This window comes from Aethalodelphis obliquidens, unplaced genomic scaffold (genome assembly GCF_003676395.1).
Source record: "Aethalodelphis obliquidens isolate GAN/ISIS:26980383/991018 unplaced genomic scaffold, ASM367639v1 scaffold99, whole genome shotgun sequence".
Classification (NCBI taxonomy): domain Eukaryota; kingdom Metazoa; phylum Chordata; class Mammalia; order Artiodactyla; family Delphinidae; genus Aethalodelphis; species Aethalodelphis obliquidens.
Window position 1 is genome coordinate 3,109,452 of NW_020838043.1, and position 20,279 is coordinate 3,129,730.

Here is a 20,279-nt window from a genome sequence, read left to right on the forward strand (position 1 = left end):
CGCTGTCTCCTCTTACACCCAGCCTTTCTTCGAAGGAGGCAGGACAGCTCATTGGTGGCCGTGCTGAAGCTCTCAGGGCTGTAATTTTCCTGGCTGTAAAACAAGGCCATGGTCAAGATCTGAGATAACTAGTTTCAGTACAGTGGGGGGCCAGGTTACAATGAAAAAGGGCCGGTTTTTGCACATCATGGAAGAAAAAAATAAATTCAAATTGTATTTAAAAGATTTACCATAGATGTGCATTTTAGTCATGACTGTAATAACTATAATTGGCATTGATGTGTTAAAACGTGAATATGTTCTTAGCAAGGCCGTGCGTGTTTGGACAGCATCTCATTGTCTGCAACATGATGCCAGCTGCTGAAGGCTTAGGTTACTCAGGATTTGTTTTCTGACCACATACGATTCATAGTAAAGAAACGGCATTCAAATCAATAGGTTGGCAGATTATGGGCAAAAGATTCACCATGAGTGTTTAACACCATAATCATTATCAAGTTATAACTGCTAGACCTGTAGTCACACTGTACTATTGAGGCCTTCATGGGCACAAATAGAAAAGGAATCAGGTTTATTGCTGTCGTTCTGTAACTGCTCACAGCTTGGCTTGTATTCAATCTTTAACTATTCCTCTCAGTGGCAAAATCGTGAGTGTGTGCACAACTTTTTTCTCTCCAAATCTTGAAACTGGAATAATTGCCAACCTGACTACAAAAAAAGTACATCTGCCATATGAAAGTAGCTTCGGCTATTCTGTGTTAAATGAATAATTATGACACTAGGCTCTGGTGGCACATAATATGAATTTTGAAACACATTTGAAACTGGAGCATGTCAGGTTTGTGTGGTTTCAACTGTTGAGAAATTGCTTCTTTGTGCTTATTGATTTTTTTTTTCAAGGAACACTCTGTTATTTGGTTCAAAATGTCACATGACAGATGATCTCTTTGGTACATATAATCCGTGCAATTATAGTGTGAGCTTCTCCTGTCAGTGGTGGTTAAAAATCCATATACCTTTCTCTTACCTCTGATATATATATATATATATATATATATATATATATATATATATATATATTTTGCTGTACGCGGACCTCTCACTGTTGTGGCCTCTCCCGTTGCGGAGCACAGGCTCCGGACGCGCAGGCTCAGCGGCCGTGGCTCACGGGCCCAGCCGCTCCGAGGCATGTGGGATCTTCCCTGACCGGGGCACGAACCCGTGTCCCCTGCATCGGCAGGCGGACTCTCAACCTCTGCGCCACCAGGGAAGCCCCGACCTCTGATATTTTTAATTCAGTTTAACTCATCCCTTTATTTTTTATTTTTTATTTTTTTTTATACATTTATTTATTTATTTTTGGCTGTGTTGGGTCTTCGTTTCTGTGTGCAGGCTTTCTCTAGTTACGGCAAGCGGGGGCTACTCTTCATCGCGGTGCGCGGGCTTCTCATTGTGGCTTCTCCTGTTGTGGAGCACAGGCTCTAGGCGCGCAGGCTCAGTAGTTGTGGCTCACGGGCTTAGTTGCTCCGTGGCATGTGGGATCTTCCCAGACCAGGGCTCGAACCCGTGTCCCCTGCATTGGCAGGCAGATTCCCAACCACTGAACCACCAGGGAAGCCCAACTCATCCCTTTATTAAAGCTTGAATTTGAATGGGTTCCATTAACAGGTATTTTTAAAAAATATTTATCTTTATTTTTGGCTGCGTTGGGTCTTTGTTGCTGCTTGTGGGCTTTTCTCTAGTTGCAGCGAGCGGGGGCTTCTCTTGTTGTGGAGCACGGGCTCTAGGCGCGCAGGCTTCAGTAGTTGTGGCCCTCGGGCTCAGTAGTTGTGGCTTGCGGGCTCTAGAGCACAGGCTCAGTAGTTGTCTCACACGAGCTTAGTTGCTCCGGGGCCTGTGGGATCTTCCCGGAGCAGGGCTCAAACCCGTGTCCCCTGCATTGGCAGGCAGATTCTTAACCACTGTGCCACGAGGGAAGCCCCATTAACAGGTATTTTAAGGTGACCATCAGTCTGGGGTGCTGCCAACTGTCAGCCTAACATCATCCCCAGCCCTCGAGCTGGAGGTGCAATTTAATTTCGAGCCTGTTGCAATGCAGGGATGTAGCTGTTGTGTAAACAGCTCTGGTAACGACATAGCACAGTTGACAAGCGATGGTTCTCAGGCAGGGGAAAGTGTGTTATTTAGCTGTCTAACTGGTCACTCTGATTCCAGTTCTACCTGGGGTACATCTAACAGAGCCACACATGGTAATTAAAGCTATAGATTCATCATTGGTGGAGTCATCCCATTTAAGGCTCATTACAGCCAAACTTAGGCCTGTCTTCATTCATTACAATAAAAGCCAAACGCATCCACCTTACTTAAAATGGTATTTCCTTTTTTTCCTTTTAATTGGCATGTGCAAGTGAATACTAAAGCATAAAATTAATTAAAAGTCAACCTCTTTGCTAATGCAACGTACCGTAGGGCCCTTCTTGGCCTGTGCCAGGCATTTGCCATTCCCAGACTGCGTGGTCACGCAGGCTCCTCTCAGCCCTGTAACCCACCATGGGGTCTGTTGTGATGGCAGAGATTGGTAGGTTATTCATGTCTACCCGCTTTTTCCCCAGAGTGGCTAGAATGGTCGTAAGTATAGAGAAGAAGTGTGTTAAATATTCATCTAGTTTAATTGAATTTAATGTACAATCCTTAAGATTAATCTGAAGTTTTGGAGTCATTAATGGTTCATTCTTTTTCATAGCGTATAATTTACTTGCTATTATCTAAGGTAGTGAATTATTTAAGTAAAAGGGAAAGTTCTTTGCATGAGATGGATCTTACCAAGCCATTGCTGCTTTCATTCATATGCGATTAACGGTTATATTAAATTAGGAATGCAGGTAAGGGGAGGTGTGGCAGTCCGAGGTTTGCGATGTTAGCTTCCCACGTGTTGCCTGATATACTGCAGCCTGGGATCCAGCACTTGCGGAATGACCTATGCTCCACAGGCACATGCATTAGTAACTTCAAATTCCCATGAATATGAATAATAATGGTTGGCTATCAGTTTAAAGGACAGTGAACCAATTAACATGTAATATTGTCATATACTTTGATTTATAAACATGCACAAATTGTTCTCTTTCAGGACATTAATTTTTCTATTTTAGTTTCTTCTTTTAGTTCTGTAACACTAAATTTTAATGGTATTGGGGTGATTTATGTACTTTCATGACAGTTTCTGAAGTGTTGCCAAAAATGATGGTTGTTTTTTAAAATTCAGGTGATTTCTATATATTGTTGAACAAGAACCAAATGTTGTATACATATCTCAGTCTATTTATACAATAGTGCTGTTTTCCACCGTGGCCACCCACACCTTGATCTTGAAATGTCCCTGAACTATTAAAATAATAGAAGGGCACGAGAATATAAACAACATCTACCTACCCACCACCTAGTTTTATCAAATGTTACCATTTTGTCATACTTACTTTTGATTCTTTAAAAACCAGTGAAGAGACTTCTGGTTTCAGCTCAGAGATGTAGAAAGCTGCAAAAACGTCCCTCCCACGCTTATAAGAAAAAATCTGGACAGACTAGAAATTAATAGAGAACTGAGTTCGCAGAGCAGACGGCCATTTCAAAATCTGGAGAGAGAGGGGGGCACTTTCTGAGACAGAAGACTTTTGTTTACTAGAGACAGAAGCCACCAGACACCATAGCAGTAGGTAGAAAGATGAAGCTGAAGTTTTGACAGATTGCCGGAGGCTGAGTGTGGGCTAACCTGAGTGTGAAGCTCCTGGAGGCAGCACTGGGGTAGAAGGGGGTCCCACCCTTTTGCAGGCTTTCCCTCCAGGAGCCCCACCTGGCTCTCACAGGGGAGACTGAGGAAAATCCAGAGAAAACTCACGGTGTGGGCTGGGGGTACTGGCTCAGGAGCCACTGAGAAATCCACTCAGACCCTTGTCCCTTAAGGAACAAAAGGCTTATTCTGCAGGGGGAAGGACATGGTCTGAGGGCACTGGTGAAATGCCATTGCAGCTGGGGGAAGGAATTCCACTCAGCCCCAGCCCCCCACCTCACCTAAAAAAAAGTCTTAATCTGCATGGAGAAGGGCATCAAGGCTGTGGACTAAGAACGCTGGAGAGCACCCCCTGCAGCTGGGGAAAAGGGGTGGCGGAGCTCTGTCCCCGGAAGAGGGGCAGAAGCTGTTGTGAAGGGGAACCCTCACCTCCCAGACACAGGCCCCGGCCCCATGTGTACTCCAAAGACTGAGGAGAACCTATTCTCCCCCCCAGCATGCTAACAAGCCTTCAGGAGTAACAACAATGGATCATAGCAGGGAGAGCTGCTAGAGACAGGCTCTCTCTGGGGAGCAGTACAAAGGGAAACCCCAAAGCCAAGACGGGGACCAAAAAAAGAAGATCACTAGAGGAATTTGAAGTTTCTGATGTCCATAGGAACAACCCACGTCAACACAGCCGAACTGTTGACTAGATTAACATAAATCCCCATACTAAGGGCTCATTGACCTCAGTAGTTACTGCTCTATACAAAATGTCTGGCTTTTAACCAAAAAATTATAAGCCATGCCAGAAGGCAAGAAAATGCAGTCTGAAGAGACAAAGCAATCATCGGAACCAGACGCAGATATGACACAGCTGTTGAAACTATCAAACACATATATTACCTAGCTCTGTACACTGAATGCCCTTCGTGTGCCAGGTGCCATTTTAGGAATGTGCTTCACAAGGTCTGTGCCCTTAGAGAGCGTACATTGTAACAGAGGAAAGAGAGCCTAACTGCAGACAAGCAAAAAAAAAAAAAAAAAACCCAAACAAACTGTAAACCATGAAACATGCAACAAAGAAATACAGGAGGGGGAAAGGATAGAGTGACTGACCGGTGGAGTGTGAGCTGTTTCAGCCAGAGTCATCAGAGAAGGCCTCTTGGGGGAGGTGACATTGTAGTTCACACCTGAGTGATGAGGAGGTTCCTGTCATTACTCGGGCCATCTAAGTCGAGAACAGCCAGTGCAAAGGCCCTGAGGCATGAACAAGCTTGGCTCCCCTCAGCTTTAGAAGGTCACAGAGCTAGGGAGATATTGCTGATGAGAGCGACCCTTGCAGCTGAGTCACTGTCAAGGCTAAACCCAGGGAGGAAGTAGTGGGTGGGTTCCCTCCTGCTCTCATTCTTCTTCTCTTTTTTAAACACAGACAGTAATTACTCCTCTCCCCTACCCCGCCCCATTTTGAGGGACGGGGAGAGCCTATTTTACCTTTTTTATAGCCACTTCAGGACCTGGCACAGAGTGAAAAGGAATGTGAATTTGCTGTTGTGAGTAGAGGCCTTATTATTTATCCAGTAATGGTGTATTACTTACTCCTCTCCTAATTGTAGGGAATGTGCATTAACTCAGCTAATCCTCACCCCAACCCCACCCCAGGTAGTGATTATTCCTGTATTACAGACAGAAAACTGAAGCCCACAGCAGTTACCTGACTTGATGGAGATTGCAGCTGTATTATAGGTCAGGCTTGGTATCTGAACACCAGTAGCCCGACTTCTCATGATTGCCTCGTAAGAACTAACTGGAAGGATGGGTGTTCTGAAAATGAGCCTCTGGTGGGGGGAAAAATAAAGGAACATTACTGTTTAATTCTTAGGGCAACTCAGTTTACGTTAAAGTGTTGGCTAGTGAAACTGCCCAGGGAAGTGGATTTAATAAATACACTGAATGATCTATCATTTGTTCATTTGTTATGAGTGCTTAAAAACAGATGAAAATGGGTAGCTTAAACAGTTTCAACATCCCAATTCCCTCTGCTCTCTTACTACTACATATATTACTATGTAGTATTAATACTGTGAAGGCAATTGTCTGGCATTTGCCTACCCAGAACGTTCTGGAAAGCAGCATTTGTGATCTCAATAAGTGTTATGTCATTGGTACCAGTCTGCTGTTTTGTAGAATGCATTTTTCACCTGCTCAAGTGCTTTTCATAATTTTTTCTATAATAATGCTTATCCACTGAGAATAAATGTCATAATATAAATAAACCATATTAAGTACACGATTTGAGGGGGAGAACTTTACATATTCATTGATTTCTTCCTTTCTTTTCTTTTTTTTTTTTTTTTTTTTTGCCATTAGAGGAAAGAAAAAAGAACTTTCCCGCAAGCACCTCTCTTGATACAACCAGAAGGTTGCTTGTGTTGGGTAATGAAACATTCGTTGAAGGAAATGCAATCTGGGTGGAGTGTTCTCTAACCAGTAGTAATAATTGAGCACCTCCTGTGTACATAGTTCTCTTATCTGTATCATTTATGGTACTACATACTGGGAGGGAAAAACAGCAAACTCCTATACAACATTTCTTTTTTTTCCTTTAACATCTTTATTAGAGTATAATTGCTTTACAATGGTGTGTTAGTTTCTGCTTTATAACAAAGTGAAACAGTTATACATATGTTCCCATATCTGTTCCCTCTTGCATCTCCCTCCCTCCCACCCTCCCTATCCCACCCCTCTAGGTGGTCACAAAGCACCGAGCTGATCTCCCTGTGCTATGCGGCTGCTTCCCACTAGCTATCTATTTTTACATTTAGTAGTGTATATATGTCCATGCCACTCTCGCTTCGTCCCGGCTTACCCTTCCCCCTCCCCATATCCTCAAGTCCCTTCTCTAGTAGGTCTGCTCTTATACAGCATTTCCCATGGACCAGAGAGTTTAAGTAACTTGCCCAGGGGAGAACAAATACTCAATGCCAGAGCTGAATTTGAACCTGTTGGTGGTTTAATTCGAGTCCATGCTCTCTCACTCCTGATTGTACTATGGTACAGGGGTACAGGATTGTCTGGGTGGCCTTGGCTACATTAAAACAACAACAACTGGACTTCCCTGGTGGCGCAGTGGTTAAGAATCCGCCTGCCAATGCAGGGGACACGGGTTCAAGCCCTGGTCTGGGAAGATCCCATTAGCTGCGGAGCAACTAAGCCCGTGTGCCACAACTACTGAGCCTGCACTCTAGAGCCCGCGAGCCACAACTACTGAGCCCGCGTGCTACAACTACTGAAGCCCATGTGCCTCGAGCCCGTGCTCTGAAACAAAGAGAAGCCACGGCATTAAGAAGCCCACGCACCGCAACGAAGAGTAGCCTCCGCTCGCCACAACTAGAGGAAGCCCACGCGCAGCAGTGAAGACCTAACACAGCCAAAAATAAATAAATAAATTTTAAAACAACAACAACAACAATGCAGAGCTTAATTAGCATGAGGGGTACCGGGTACCATAATCTGTCAGGTTCTAAGAACCTGCTAGAAATCTTTGCTGAGCTGGGTGTTAGGCTACTGAGAGATTTTTTTTTTTAATATGCAGCTACATTCACTTGGAACCACGACTTCCTGTGAAGGCCTTATGATGTTATTTGAACAAGAGAAATAAGCTTATGAATTTTTAAAAAGTTTCTTGAAGTATATTGATTTTTAAGAATGGATGCAATTAATAGTTCTCATGAGTCCTAAGAATTATTCGCCTTGGCGTGCTTTGGGTCCACGTAGAGCTCTTTAATATTCAAAGACTTTGCAGGTCCTGCTGCTGTGCCCATGTAGGAGTCGAATGTGGCTGGTAGCTTTAAACATGCGCAGTAATGTAAGTGTTGACGCTGCCAGCACAAATGGAAAAATGTATTGCTTTTATTGAAAAAACAGGCTGTGTCTAGTCTTTTGACTCCCTTTACATTTAATCTAATAGTTTCTGGGAGGGTGGGAGGGAGGGAGCGGGATTTGGCCCTTTTGTCGTTCATCAGTAAGATCCTGACAAACTGTGGGATGTGAGTTCTGATGGTGATCTCCCACTGCTGCGTCTCTCACTTGTGAAGGGGAAACAAATAAAACACAGCCTAGGAGACTGTGAAGCCAGGTGATGGTATAGCCCGAGCTTCTCAAGCTCTATCGTGCCTTCCAGCTTTCCAGATCCGTCCTTTCCCATCTTGTTAAAATGCAGATTCGGATTCAGGGGGTCTAGGCTGGGTGAATGGGGGAAGGCCGAGATTGATGCTTTTTTTAGTAACAAGGGTGTAACTGACCCTTTTCACCCAGCCCTCTATTTTGGGGCTGTCTTGATCCCCTGAATCACCTGGGGGAGTTTGAACACCATGGATTCCCAGTCCACACACCAAACTGATTGGATTAGAGTCACAGGGGCTGAGGCTAGGCAGGTATTTAGGGAGAAAAAAAAAAGCTACTGAAGTGATTTGGTAATAAATCTGTCACCTTTGTTTTTCTTTTGGTAGGGGAGAAGGGGGATAATGACAGCTTTGAAAACTTCACTGTTGGAATCAGATTGAGATGTTTAAAGACAAACTATCTGACATCCCAAGGGCTTCCTGTTTGATCTAAACTCCCTGAGAAAGCCCGCCCACCCCGGCCCGCCAAGGGAATTGACCAGTTCTTGATTGTGCCCAGGCTGGCTTAAATCAGGGAGCATAGAGAAAAAGGAGAGTACTTAACGGTTGGTTTGCTGACCTGCTCAGCATTAGATAATGTCTGTGAAGGTTCCCGGAGTGTGTCCAGGGAAGCTGGGACCCAAATATGGGAAAGAGGAGTCATGATTATGAGGTAGGAGTTGAAATCACCGTTGTGAATATTTGAAGTGTTGTTTCAGCTCTTTCCTCGCTCCTGTGTTGGAGTTTCATTTGTGGTGGTGTTCCGAGAGCGAGAGCCGGGACAAGCAGTAGGGCTGGGCCGTATCTTTGTTGTGATGGAGCGCCAACTCCACGGTGGGTTTCTGCAGGTTGTTCCTTTCACAGAGTGACTTTTTCCTTTTTTTGAACATTGAGACTCTCCAGGAACTGGCTTTTTAACATTTCTTAAATTTTGCTATTAATCTTTTCCCCTGAGATCTGCAGGAAGATCAGACACCAGGTGGAGACGATCTTGCCAACATTCCTGCATCTATTGGGTCCCTTTTAAAATGTGTAGTCTTGCTTTAAAACCAAGTGTTTCCCATTCTTGTTGCGTTTGTGACTTTTGGTACCCCAGCTCCTTACCTTGTCTAAGGGTTAAAAATAAATAAGGACACCCCATAATCAGAAAAAATAGTCAGACATTCCTGCCCTTCCTTTGCTTGAAAGCTTGTACACAGTGAGAGAGATGCTGTGCACTGTCACCATTACCTTCTGCATCAGGGAGCGTTTGAGCCAAGAAGCAGAAGTGCTCAGCATGGTCGGAGACAGGGATTTCTTACAGGGTGGCTTGTACATGTTGTGGGCACCTGTGTCCCTTGCTGAGCCTGAAGTCGCTCTAGGAAAGTGGGTGTGGGCGGGAGCCAGGACATGCGGGACCTACCTCTGGCTCTCCCACCCCCAATGTCAATGACACAAGGGACCTATAGGAGAAGCTGGTGTCCTTCCCCAAAGAGAAAGCTCAGACCAGTTCAGTGGGTGTCCATCAAGTGTCTGTCATGTCTGGAGTGCTGTTCTAGGCCCTGGAGTCTAGCCTGGTGGGAGAGATAGACCCAGAAACATACTTTTTCAACCCATTGTGACAAGCAGTCAGTCTGCTCAGGGAACCCAAAGGGAGAGGACCTAAGAGCTGGGGTACGATAGGAAGGACTAGATCAGTGAAGAGGACAGCTAGAGCGAGCTAGGAAGCAGGTGCCGTGTGAGCAGAGGCAGAGGGGAAACAATTTGATGAGTTTCTGGAAGTGAGCCTCGCCTGCGAGTAAAATGGGAGCTGGGGAAAGTGAGGTCGGGAGGTGACAGGGACCTTGCGTCCCTTTGTAAGGAACTTGGATTCTACCAGGAAGCACTGAAGGAAGGATTTTAAGCAGGGGCGTGCTGCCATCAGGTGTGGATGGAGGAAAAGTCTCCTCAACCTGTGACTTCTCCTGAATGAGCATCTGCTCCCATGTAGCTTTTTTTTAAAATAAATTTATTTATTCATTATATTTATTTTTGGCTGCGTTGGGTCTTCTTTGCTGCGCGCGGGCTTTCTCTAGTTGCGGCGAGCAGGGGCTACTCTTCATTGTGGTGCGTGGGCCTCTCATTGCGGTGGCTTCTCTTGTTGCGGAGCACGGGCTCTAGGCGCGCGGGCTTCAGTAGTTGTGGCTCGTGGGCTCTAGAGCGCAGGCTCAGTAGTTGTGGCGCACGGGCTGAGTTGCTCCACAGCATGCGGGATCTTCCCGGACCAGGGCTCGAACCCGTGTCCCCTGCGTTGGCAGGCGGATTCTTAACCACTGCACCACCAGCGAAGTCCCCCCCGTTTTTTTTAAACAGCTCTATTGAGATCTAATTTATATACTGTAAAATTTACCCATTAGAAGTGTCCCATTCAGTGGTTTTTAGTATATTTACAGAGTTGTGTAACCATCACCACAATCTAATTTTTGAACTTGTCCATCACCCCCAAAGGAAACCTTGTGCCCATTTGCAGTCACTCCCATTTCCACGCCCAGCCCTAGGCAACCACTCATCTTTGTAATTTCTCCCTTTTCTTTAACATTAAGCGGAATGTTTTCTGTGAGTGTTTTATTAACTTTAGAGGAGTCTCTTTTGCCAAATTACAAACTCTTGCTCTTGGCTCCGCAGACCGTTCCTGTCAGCGGTGCTTTAGATCACATGTAACAGAAACCTCTCTGGGACTGGATTAAACATGGATATTTGTTATCTCAGTAATCGGGAGGCTACAGGTAGGGTGGACCCTGAGGGCAGTGTGATCAGCTGCTTAATGTGATATCATAGACCTGTGTTCTTGCTGTCTCTCCACCATGGTATCGGTCTGGCAGTAGTTTCACCCAAGGGCTGGTTTCTCTGGCTGTAGGATGGCATCCTTTGGCGGGGAAGCGGGGCCCTCTGCTTCCTTGTTCATAGCTGGTATGTAGGAGGAGGCCTTTCCTGCAGTCTGATTGGGTGAGCTGAGTTCCTGTTGCCCACCCTGAACCAATAATTGGTTTGCAATTAATTAGGCTGCCACTCCGGAGCTGGGAATGGGCTCTATGGGGGATAGGTGGGCACCTGTGACCAAGAGTGGACTCTGCTGGGTAGGCTTGTGAGTAATGGTACCTGAGCATTTTTGAAGCTGACCCTAGCCTTACGTCTCTGTGAAAAGTGTCATCAATTCAGATCTCACCAGTTCAGGAGTTCCTCACAGTCTGGTCAGGGAGTGCTCTGAAGTTTACCTTTGGATGATGTAATAGTGTGGGCAGTAGTGGGAATGGTGGTAACATTAACTTATGTGGGATATTAATGATTTAAGTCTCTTTAGAAAAACCTGTTTGCTTTAGGATAGAAATATTTAAATGTCACTAGTAGTAAATAATAGAACATCATTCTTATCTAGTTATTAAGTTAGCCCGTTGGAATCTCTCCTGGAGGAAAAAAAATAAAATCCTGTCCTGAATATGTCAGTTTTCGAGTTACTATATGAACTTGGAATTAACAAAAATTGACTTTCTTTCAAGTGTAATTCACACTTCACTAAGCCAAATAGACATTCTGCCAGTTATCTGGACTTTATTAAACTTTGCTTTATATGTAGTAGAAAAATCAAGGTAGGCCTCTGCTTTGCACAGTCATTTATTTGATTATGAGCTGTATTTTCAAGTCTGTTTTGGAGTGAGGTTTGTCCTCATGTAAGTACTGAGCGTTTGCTGGTGCAGCTCTTAATGGTGAGAACGGATGTTGAAGAAAGCAAACACCATATGCCCTTTGTTTCCCGTGCATGTCCCCTCCTGGAGGCTGGGTGGAGTGTTTCAGCTGTCTCGAATAATCTCCATTTTGCTGTGACTGCAGACTTTGTGGTTCTCCAGCTCTCCTCTCTGATGTTAGTTACAACTTCTTCCTAATTAGGTGGCTCTTTTTCCTCTTTCTCCCCGGGGTCATAAAGGTTCCACACTCTCAAGTGCCAGAGACTGGATTCATTTTGAAAAAAAACGCATTTCACTCGATTTGTGAGAGAAATAAGCACAGAGAGAGAAAAAAAAAAAAACCCACCCAGTGTGAATATGTAGCGGGAGGGGCGGGTGGGCTGGGTACGGGACAGGATGCTTAGAATAATTCTGCTGCCAAGTGAATCACAGGGACTTGCAGTTCTCGGCGAGCACGGAACACACTCCTGCCCAGAGTTCAGACACAGTCAGCCCGCTCTCACCATTTCATGCTCCGCGGTATGGAGCTTTCGGCAGCCAAAGCCCCGAGTGCTGCCGATGCGTCTGAGATTGTAAGTAGGCCATACATCTGTTTCGATTGTTATTATGTCTGCATCTTTTGTAGCCTGTTGCCCGACTGCTTCGTAGGCCTGGAGGGAGGCACGATAGGGAATTTGGTCCTGGCTCAGTCCTTCCGAGATGGTGAGCAACACCGTTTTCCATTTGGACCCAGGTGTTTCAGTTTTCTTGTTTGCGGAGGAAGGGAATTTCTTTCCCCAAGCCCTCCTCAGTGACAGAAGTGGCTTTTGGCTGAGCCCCTTTGGTAGCGGCACCTATGAAGATTTGGAACAGGTCTGTCATCTGGCGGGATGGCTCTTTCCTTCTCCTGACCGCTGTCAATGAGTTTTTTCCAGGGGACACGGCACACGAGACAACCCCAGTCAGCCAAGCCCACCCCCGAGTCCCCACGCCTGCAGATGGCCCTTTCACGGGTGAAGTGTCCCTGTCAAGGGTTGGGAGTAGGTAACATTTCTGAGGCAGCTGACAGAGTTGGGAGGCTGGGATGAAGCCAGGTGTGGAATCCAGCTTTCCTGTGGTGGGAAGGAATAAGGGGGCAGGAGAGGAGAATGACAGGGAGGCAGGACAGAAAGTTAGATCGGGGGCTTTTCATGTCACTGTCCTGTTGCTCGATGCCAGCCCAGGTGGCAGGCAAGGCTCAAATCCTCACTCAGCTAACTGTAGCCTGGGGCCACTAACAAAAATCTCTCCTGGTCTTACTTTTCTCGCTTGAAAATTGTGATCACTGCACTTCATGGGATTGCTGTATTATTTGGAGTGATGAGCGTGAAAGCACCTGGCACTTGGTCAGCACTCCCTAAGTGATGTATTTTGCCCTCCTTTACCCCTCTCCTTCCTCAGTGGGATATTAGACCATCAGTGCAAGCAGTGTGCTGGGCTCTGAAATGCCACCCATGTTGCTGTCCCCAGCTTGTTTGCGGGCAGCCTTTGTGGCCATCGAGTTCCCTTGGTTGGTGTCATAGGTTTATCTTGAGGCCGGCCAGTTGGCCTGGTTGCCCTTTTATTCATGGGTACATGACTCCCCAGAACAAGGAGGTCTCGGGGAGAAGGTGTGAGTGTGTCGCACTCATGTCTCACAGATCTGTTTGCCTTAGAGATCATGGGGACTGGGGAGGCTGTGCTAAGAGCCCTAGATGGAGAGTGATCATTCAGAAGAGCCATTTCTGCTTCAGCTTTGAATTTCCAAGTTATCAATACCTATGTTCAGCCGGCGCAAGGGAGAAGAAAAAGGAATGATAAACCTCGAAGAACACTGCTCAGCAATTTATCTGATTTCTGATTCAGAAGTAGGTGTAGAGCTACTTCGCCGTGACTTTACATCCAGTTGTTTCAGTCATCCTGTTCATGGATTCAGCCAACCTCCATGCACATGGGTCAATTCCTAATTGCCTTCCCACCATTAGGTGTGTTTGCTTGTTTAGGGGGATTTTCTAGAGCCTGTCTTGTTAATTAGTTTTACCGGGTGCTTTATATTTGCTGCCTGTGAGTTAATTGCTAATAATAGTGTTCCCTTGTCAGTTACAAGTTCTCCCACCCCTTTGCCCCCATTGAATTCCATGTATTTCATCTCATATTTAGGCTAAAACAGTTTGTCTCTAGCTGGCAAGACTCCTTAATAACTGTACTCATGAGCTGTAACACAATGGTAATTTTTACCCTTGATTTTGGAGACATTGTATCATCTGTACATTTTGTTTTGTGTGCAATGATTTAAGAGTGCCTTTTTTTCCTTAACCAACATCAAAGTCATGTATCACAATGTACCAACCTTCAGTAGCTCTCTGTTGCTCTTCATTGGAACCCACTTTCTTGCCCACCACCGGCTGTGCCTTGTATGATCTGGCACGTGCCTATCTTTGCAGCCTCATCGCGGTCACCCTCCCACTTGGCCACTTCCTCCTACCATACCACCGCCCTGGCCACCCTAGCACCTGCTGAGCCCCTTCCTGCTGCTGGGCCCAGGCACTTGAGGTGCTTTCTCCTGGGAGCACCCTTTCTTTGGCTCTTGCTTGGCTGGCTCTTGTTCTGCTTTCAAGTGTTACTCAGAGAAGCCCTCCTGAGCCATCTTATCTAAAGGGACTTCCTCCATCTTAAGTTTCCTTCTCCCTTCCCGTCACATCACCACATCTATTTCTTGCAGGGCGCTTACATCACAGCCTGTAAATCCCTTGTTGCCTCATTGATTTACTTGGCACTTGCTGTCTCCTTCACTGGAATTTCAGCCCTGGTGCGGGCAGAGGCCTTGTCTGTCTTATTCCACTGTATCCCCGGCGCCTAACTCAGTTCTAGACACATAGTAGATGCTCAGCAAATATTTGTTGAACGAATAGAGGCTTTGGATGACTGATATAGTGGATGCCTTTTAAGTAGTGTGCGACTGCAAGCTGATAAAGTTAGTTCCCTCTTTTCTGTGCCAGACCCTCCCCACCCCATGTGCCTCCGTCACTGCTCTGGCACTTTGGGAGCACTCCAGACCCCAGGGCCCCGTTTCCCTCTCCTGGCAAGCCCATGGCTGGTATCAGGAGTCACCCTCTAACTGTTTTAAGCATCACTTTTGTTCTCAAAATGAAAACCACCTGTCTTCAAAGTGATTTGCTTAAAACAAATGCGTATTTCTTTAACAAGGCCTTCCTCCCCTTCTGCCTTTCCCCACCTCCTGCCAAGAAGAATGGGAAAACACTCTTATCTTGGAAAGTGATTTTTCCCTCTGGTCACAACCCACAGCTGGATGATTTATCAGCCAGTGTGCTGGGCAATAGCTTCCCCACCCTGCGGCTCTCAAACGGTGATGATTTGTTCTCCTGAGAGGCTTGAAGGGGGTCCTGTGATGGGGGCTCGTTGTTGACACTGCCCATCTTTGTATATTTCCTTTAAACGTCCTTCCTACAGGTACGGAACCTAGCCCAGGGCACCATGTAAATGGCGGCAGGGGTGGGGATGGTGTCTAAGTGCTTTCTGGTGGACTGTTTGCCAGCTCATTGATTCCTTAACACCAACTCGGGGGAGTAAATAGTATTACCCCCATTTTAGAGGTGGTGAGATGGAGGCTCACAGAGGTTAGATAGGTCATAAGCAGCCAGAATCAGAACCCAGGTCTTTCTGGCTTCCAAATCCACGTATTATTTGTTGGTGTACTCAGTGTTCCTTAGGCTGTTTTTTTTTCCCCTCACTACGCGGCTTGCGGGATCTTAGTGACTCGGCCAGGAATTGAACCCGGGCCCTTGACGATGGAAGCGTGGAGTCCTAACCACTGGACCACCAAGGAATTCCCTCTTAGGCTTTTTTTTTTTTAATATAAATTTATTTATTTATTTTTGGCTACATTGGGTCTTCGTTGCTGTGCCGTGGGCTTTTCTCTAGTTGCAGCGAGCTGGGGCTACTCTTCATTGCGGTACTTGGGCTGCTCGTTGTGGTGGCTTCTCTTGTTGCAGAGCACGGGCTCTAGGTGCGTGGGCTTCAGTAGTTGTGGCACGCGGGCTCAGCAGTTGTGGCTCGTGGGCTCTAGAGCGCAGGCTCAGTAGTTGTGGCACATGGGCTGAGTTGCTCCGCAGCACGTGGGATCTTCCTGGACCAGGGCTCGAACCCGTGTCTCCTGCATTGGCAGGCGGATTCTTTTTTTTTTAAGAAGATGACTTTTAAATGTATTTATTTATTTATTTTTTCTGTGTTGGTTCTTCGTTTCTGTGTGAGGGCTTTCTCCAGTTGCAGCGAGCGGGGGCCACTGTTCATCACGGTGCGCAGGCCTCTCACTGTCGCGGCCTCTCTTGTTATGGAGCACAGGCTCCAGACGCGCAGGCTCAGTAGTTGTGGCTCACGGGCCTAGCTGCTCCGCGGCATGTGGGATCTTCCCAGACCAGGGCTTGAACCCATGTCCCCTGCATTGGCAGGCAGACTCTCAACCATTGCGCCATCAGGGAAGCCCCGGCAGGCGGATTCTTAACTACTGCGCCACCAGGGAAGCCCCAAGCCTTTTTTTTGACTATGTCTTGCCGTTAAAAAACAACCTGGCAACTTAGCATACATGTACACATACAATACACATGTGCATATATGTACACATACATGTAGCTGCAAAACACTTCCTGAAGCAGTAGTTGCCTTCACTGTGTGTGATGCACTCTTTCATTCTCTGTTCTTTTCAAAGAATGCTGGTCAGCATATAGCAGGATTCCCTTCTTTTTAAAGGCTGAATAATATTTCATTGTATATATATGCCATGGTTTCTTTATCCATTCATCCATCGATGGGTGGATGTTGTTTCCATACCTTGGTTGCCAGGGGCTGGGGGGGAGAGGGAAATGGGAAGTTGCCATTCAGTGGGTATAAAGTTCCATTTATGCAAGATGAATATGCCGTAAAGTTCTGCTGTGCAGCAGTACTGTGTTGTGCACTTAAGTTTTAAGAAGGTAGGCTCAAGTGAAGTGTTCTTACCCGCCCCCTCACACACACACAGAATGCTGGTGAGGACCTTATAAATTTTTTTTTTGGAACTCAGCTGTTTTTATTTCACTCCTTTTTAAAAAAATTTTTTTGGAGTATAGTTGCTTTACTGTGTTAGTTTACTGTGTTAGTTTCTACTATACAGCAAAGTGAATCAGCCATACATATACATATAGCCCCTCATTTTTGGATTTCCTTCCCATTTAGGTCACCACAGAGCACTGAGTAGAGTTCCCTGTGCTATACAGTAGGTCCTCATTAATTATCTATTTTATACATAGAGTCAATAGTGTATAGATGTCAATCCCAATCTCCCAATTCATCCCACCCCCTCTTTCCCCCTTGGTTTCCATATGTTTGTTCTCTACATAATACAAGCCACAGGCCGGGAGAAAATATTTTCAAAAACACATTGATAAAGGACTCATGTCTAAAATATTAAAAAGAACACTTAAAACTTAGATATAAGAATACATATATCCCAATTAAAAATAAAATAGCTGAACAACCTTCACCTCTGCTTATGAGGTTACAGAGCAACCATAATTTTCATTCATTGCTTATGGGAGTGCAAAATGGTACAGCCACTTTGGAAGGCAGTTCGGCAGCTTCCCAAAAAGTTAACATACTCTTACAAAGCTAAATATATATGACTTAGCACTTCTGCCCCTAGATATTTCCCCAAATGATTTGAAAACTTATGTTGACACAAAAACATGTACATGAATGTATAGTAACTTTATTCATAATAGCCAGAAACTGGAAAAATCCAAGATGCCCCTCAGTAGGTGAATAGATGAACAAACTATATTACATTCATTGTAATATTATTTAGCTATAAGAAGAAATTAGCTACTGAGCTATGAAAAGGCCTGGATGTATGTTTCATACATATTGCTAAGTGGAAAACGCCAGTATGAAAAGGCACAATAATGTATGACCCCACATTATAGGAAATTCTGGAAAAGGCAAAACTATAGAGGCAGTAAAAAGATCAGTGGTTGCTAGGGGTTTAGGGAATAGAAGGAGAGCTGACTAGCTGAAACACAGGTAATTTTTAGGGTGGTCAAAATATTCTGTATAATACTTGGATGCTAGATACATGACATGCATTTGTGAAAGCCCAGAGAAGTTTGCAGAACAAAGAGTAAATATTAATGTATGCACATTTTAAAAATCATTTAAGTAGTTGGGTGATCCTAGGAAGGAATGCATACTGTGACAAGATAGTCTAGTTGTTTTATAATTGCATAAAACAATCTTAGTGAAGCGGATGGGGGATAAGGCGTGGCCCTAAATGACTTTGGAAATGAGTAGAATCTGTAAGAGTAAAGGCAAAAGAAATTGCACGTAAGTGCTGTACTTTAGTTGATGACGCTGTTTCCCCTGGGGGTACAGGTTAGAAATTCTGATACTGTTATACATGTGTACTGGAATTTAACAGTTAAGTAAATGAATGGCAGATGGGAGAGCCAAGTTTCTCACTGATTGGACGGGAGGTTATAGAAGTGAATAGGCTAGAATGATTCTTGTGGTTATGATTTATAGTTGAAGACATTAATTTGAACTCATGTTTAGCTGAAAATAGATTCAGATGATTTCTATATGAAATATTTATAGATATATGTATATATACAGGTTAGTACACACATGTACTAACATGCTTCATGTTCTAGCAGCTGACAGGACCTAGAAGAAGTGAATATCCAGTAGCAAAAAACACACCTAGCAGTCAGATTTAGGTTTCTAAAAGCATTCTCTAGCAAAGTAACCAAGGTTCCTTGGAAAAATGATTCCAGGGCTGAAGCAGGAAATATACAAGATGAGACAGAGCATCTTGTAGTGCCAGAAAGTGATTTTTAAAAAATCTGCATTGATGGAGGTATGTCAAAGGGACAAATTAGCCACCTGAAGAGGTCCCAGTGGCCAAATCTGAAATACTTTGAATAACAAAATAAATTAGTATTGGATTAAAGCCTAAAGTATAAAGTAAATTTCCATGAGTCCATATTGATGTAAAGAAGATTGAATAAGTAAATAAATGGGGCGCATAAACAAATACCCCTTGCCAAAGAATTCCAAATAATTTAAGTAGATACTTTGACCTCAAGGAGAGAGAGCCTAAATCCCCATTCCTTAAGTCTAGGTTATGCATAATGACTTCCTTTTAAATTATGGAAGAAAGGAGACAAGAATAACTTCATAGTGGAGAAACCTGACAACCACTATCTCAGTCAGGTGATGGAAGTCAATATCAATGCCACGTTGATAATATGTACCCTTGACATGATGTGTTGACTGTGGCACTTTACCTCTGCAGTCTTCTGCGCAAAATACATAACTCAATCTAACCACTGGGAAAACATCAGACAAATCCCAAAAGAGGAAGTGATACAAAATATATAACCATTACCCCTTAAAACTTTCAGGGTCATCAAAAACAAGGAAGGTCTGAAAAACGATCACAGAGAGAAGTATCCTAAAGAGATATGACACTAAATATAACATGGACCTTCTAAATTGATTGCATGACCCACTAATTGATGGCAACCGGAACTCTTTTGGAAACAGCTTGACAAACACTAGTGTAGGTGAGATGTAATATATGCTTACTTTACATAGAGCTTTACATGATGTAAGCTACTTTCTAAAATGTCTGTGGAAGTATAACATACATATATAAAATGCACATGAGAGTAAGCTTGTTGAAGTTTTGCAAACTGAACATATCTGTGTAACCATCAAATCAAAACACACACCGCTAATTAAGCTTCTTTGAATCAAGACAGGCAGGCATGGAGTACAACAGAAACAGATATGCCCACGATTTGTTCTGAATTATGCACATCTAGCTTACTTGATAGAATTTCTCTTTTTAGATCGATATTTTGTGTTTCCAGTGATGGGGCCTGACTGGTACTTTAGATCTAACAACCACCCAAGGAATGGAACAAGGCTTCCGTAAGGGCTGTCAGAAATGGGCAGAAAAGGAGGCTGGCTGAGCATGGGCCTGGCAAAATATGAACAATGAGGAGGAGGGGGAAAGGGCCAGGCCCCGAGGTTGGATATGGAAACATTCAAGTGTGAGGATTTATGGTGATAGTAATTGAGACCAATTTTACTGAAATTTGGGGGAGGGGTGTGAATGGGAAGGAGGGAAGGGAACTTGTGATTAGAGTCCCAGGCCCCTAGAAGCCAATGAACTTTTGTGTGAAATAAGGAACTTCTACCTCTCATGGTGGATATTGACTTTTTTTTTTTTTTTTTTTTTTGCGGTACGCGGGCCTCTCACTGCTGTGGCCTCTCCCGTTGCGGAGCATTGGCTCCGGACGCGCAGGCTCAGTGGCCATGGCTCACGGGCCTAGCCGCTCCACAGCATGTGGGATCTTCCCGGACAGGGGCACGAACCCGTGTCCCCTGCATCGGCGGGCGGACTCTCAACCACTGCACCACCAGGGAAGCCCCGGTATTGACTTTTAGAGAAAATTGTTTTAGCACACTGAAGCAAACTGCTTATTTCTTGGCGAAAGACATAAATGCATCTCAATACAAACGCAAGCTAGAGTAACTCAGCTTTCGTAATATGTGTGTCTGCAAGGCTGTCTAGGTGGACAAATTGTCCATAGT

General features: G+C 44.8%; 1 protein-coding gene across 4 annotated transcripts in view; it reads left to right on the top strand.

The window, feature by feature from the left end:
* Positions 1-20,279, top strand: part of SH3KBP1 (SH3 domain containing kinase binding protein 1) — a 346,493-nt gene that overhangs the window by 71,682 nt on the left and 254,532 nt on the right. The window contains exon 1 of one of the 4 annotated variants that reach the window (XM_027096158.1): positions 12,084-12,205. The exons of the other annotated variants lie outside the window; for them this stretch is intronic. Within the exon in view, the coding sequence (XP_026951959.1) occupies positions 12,143-12,205 (63 nt within the window). The 5' untranslated portion in view covers positions 12,084-12,142. Of the gene's footprint in view, positions 1-12,083; positions 12,206-20,279 lie in introns of those variants that run through there. 4 annotated transcript variants of the gene reach the window in all.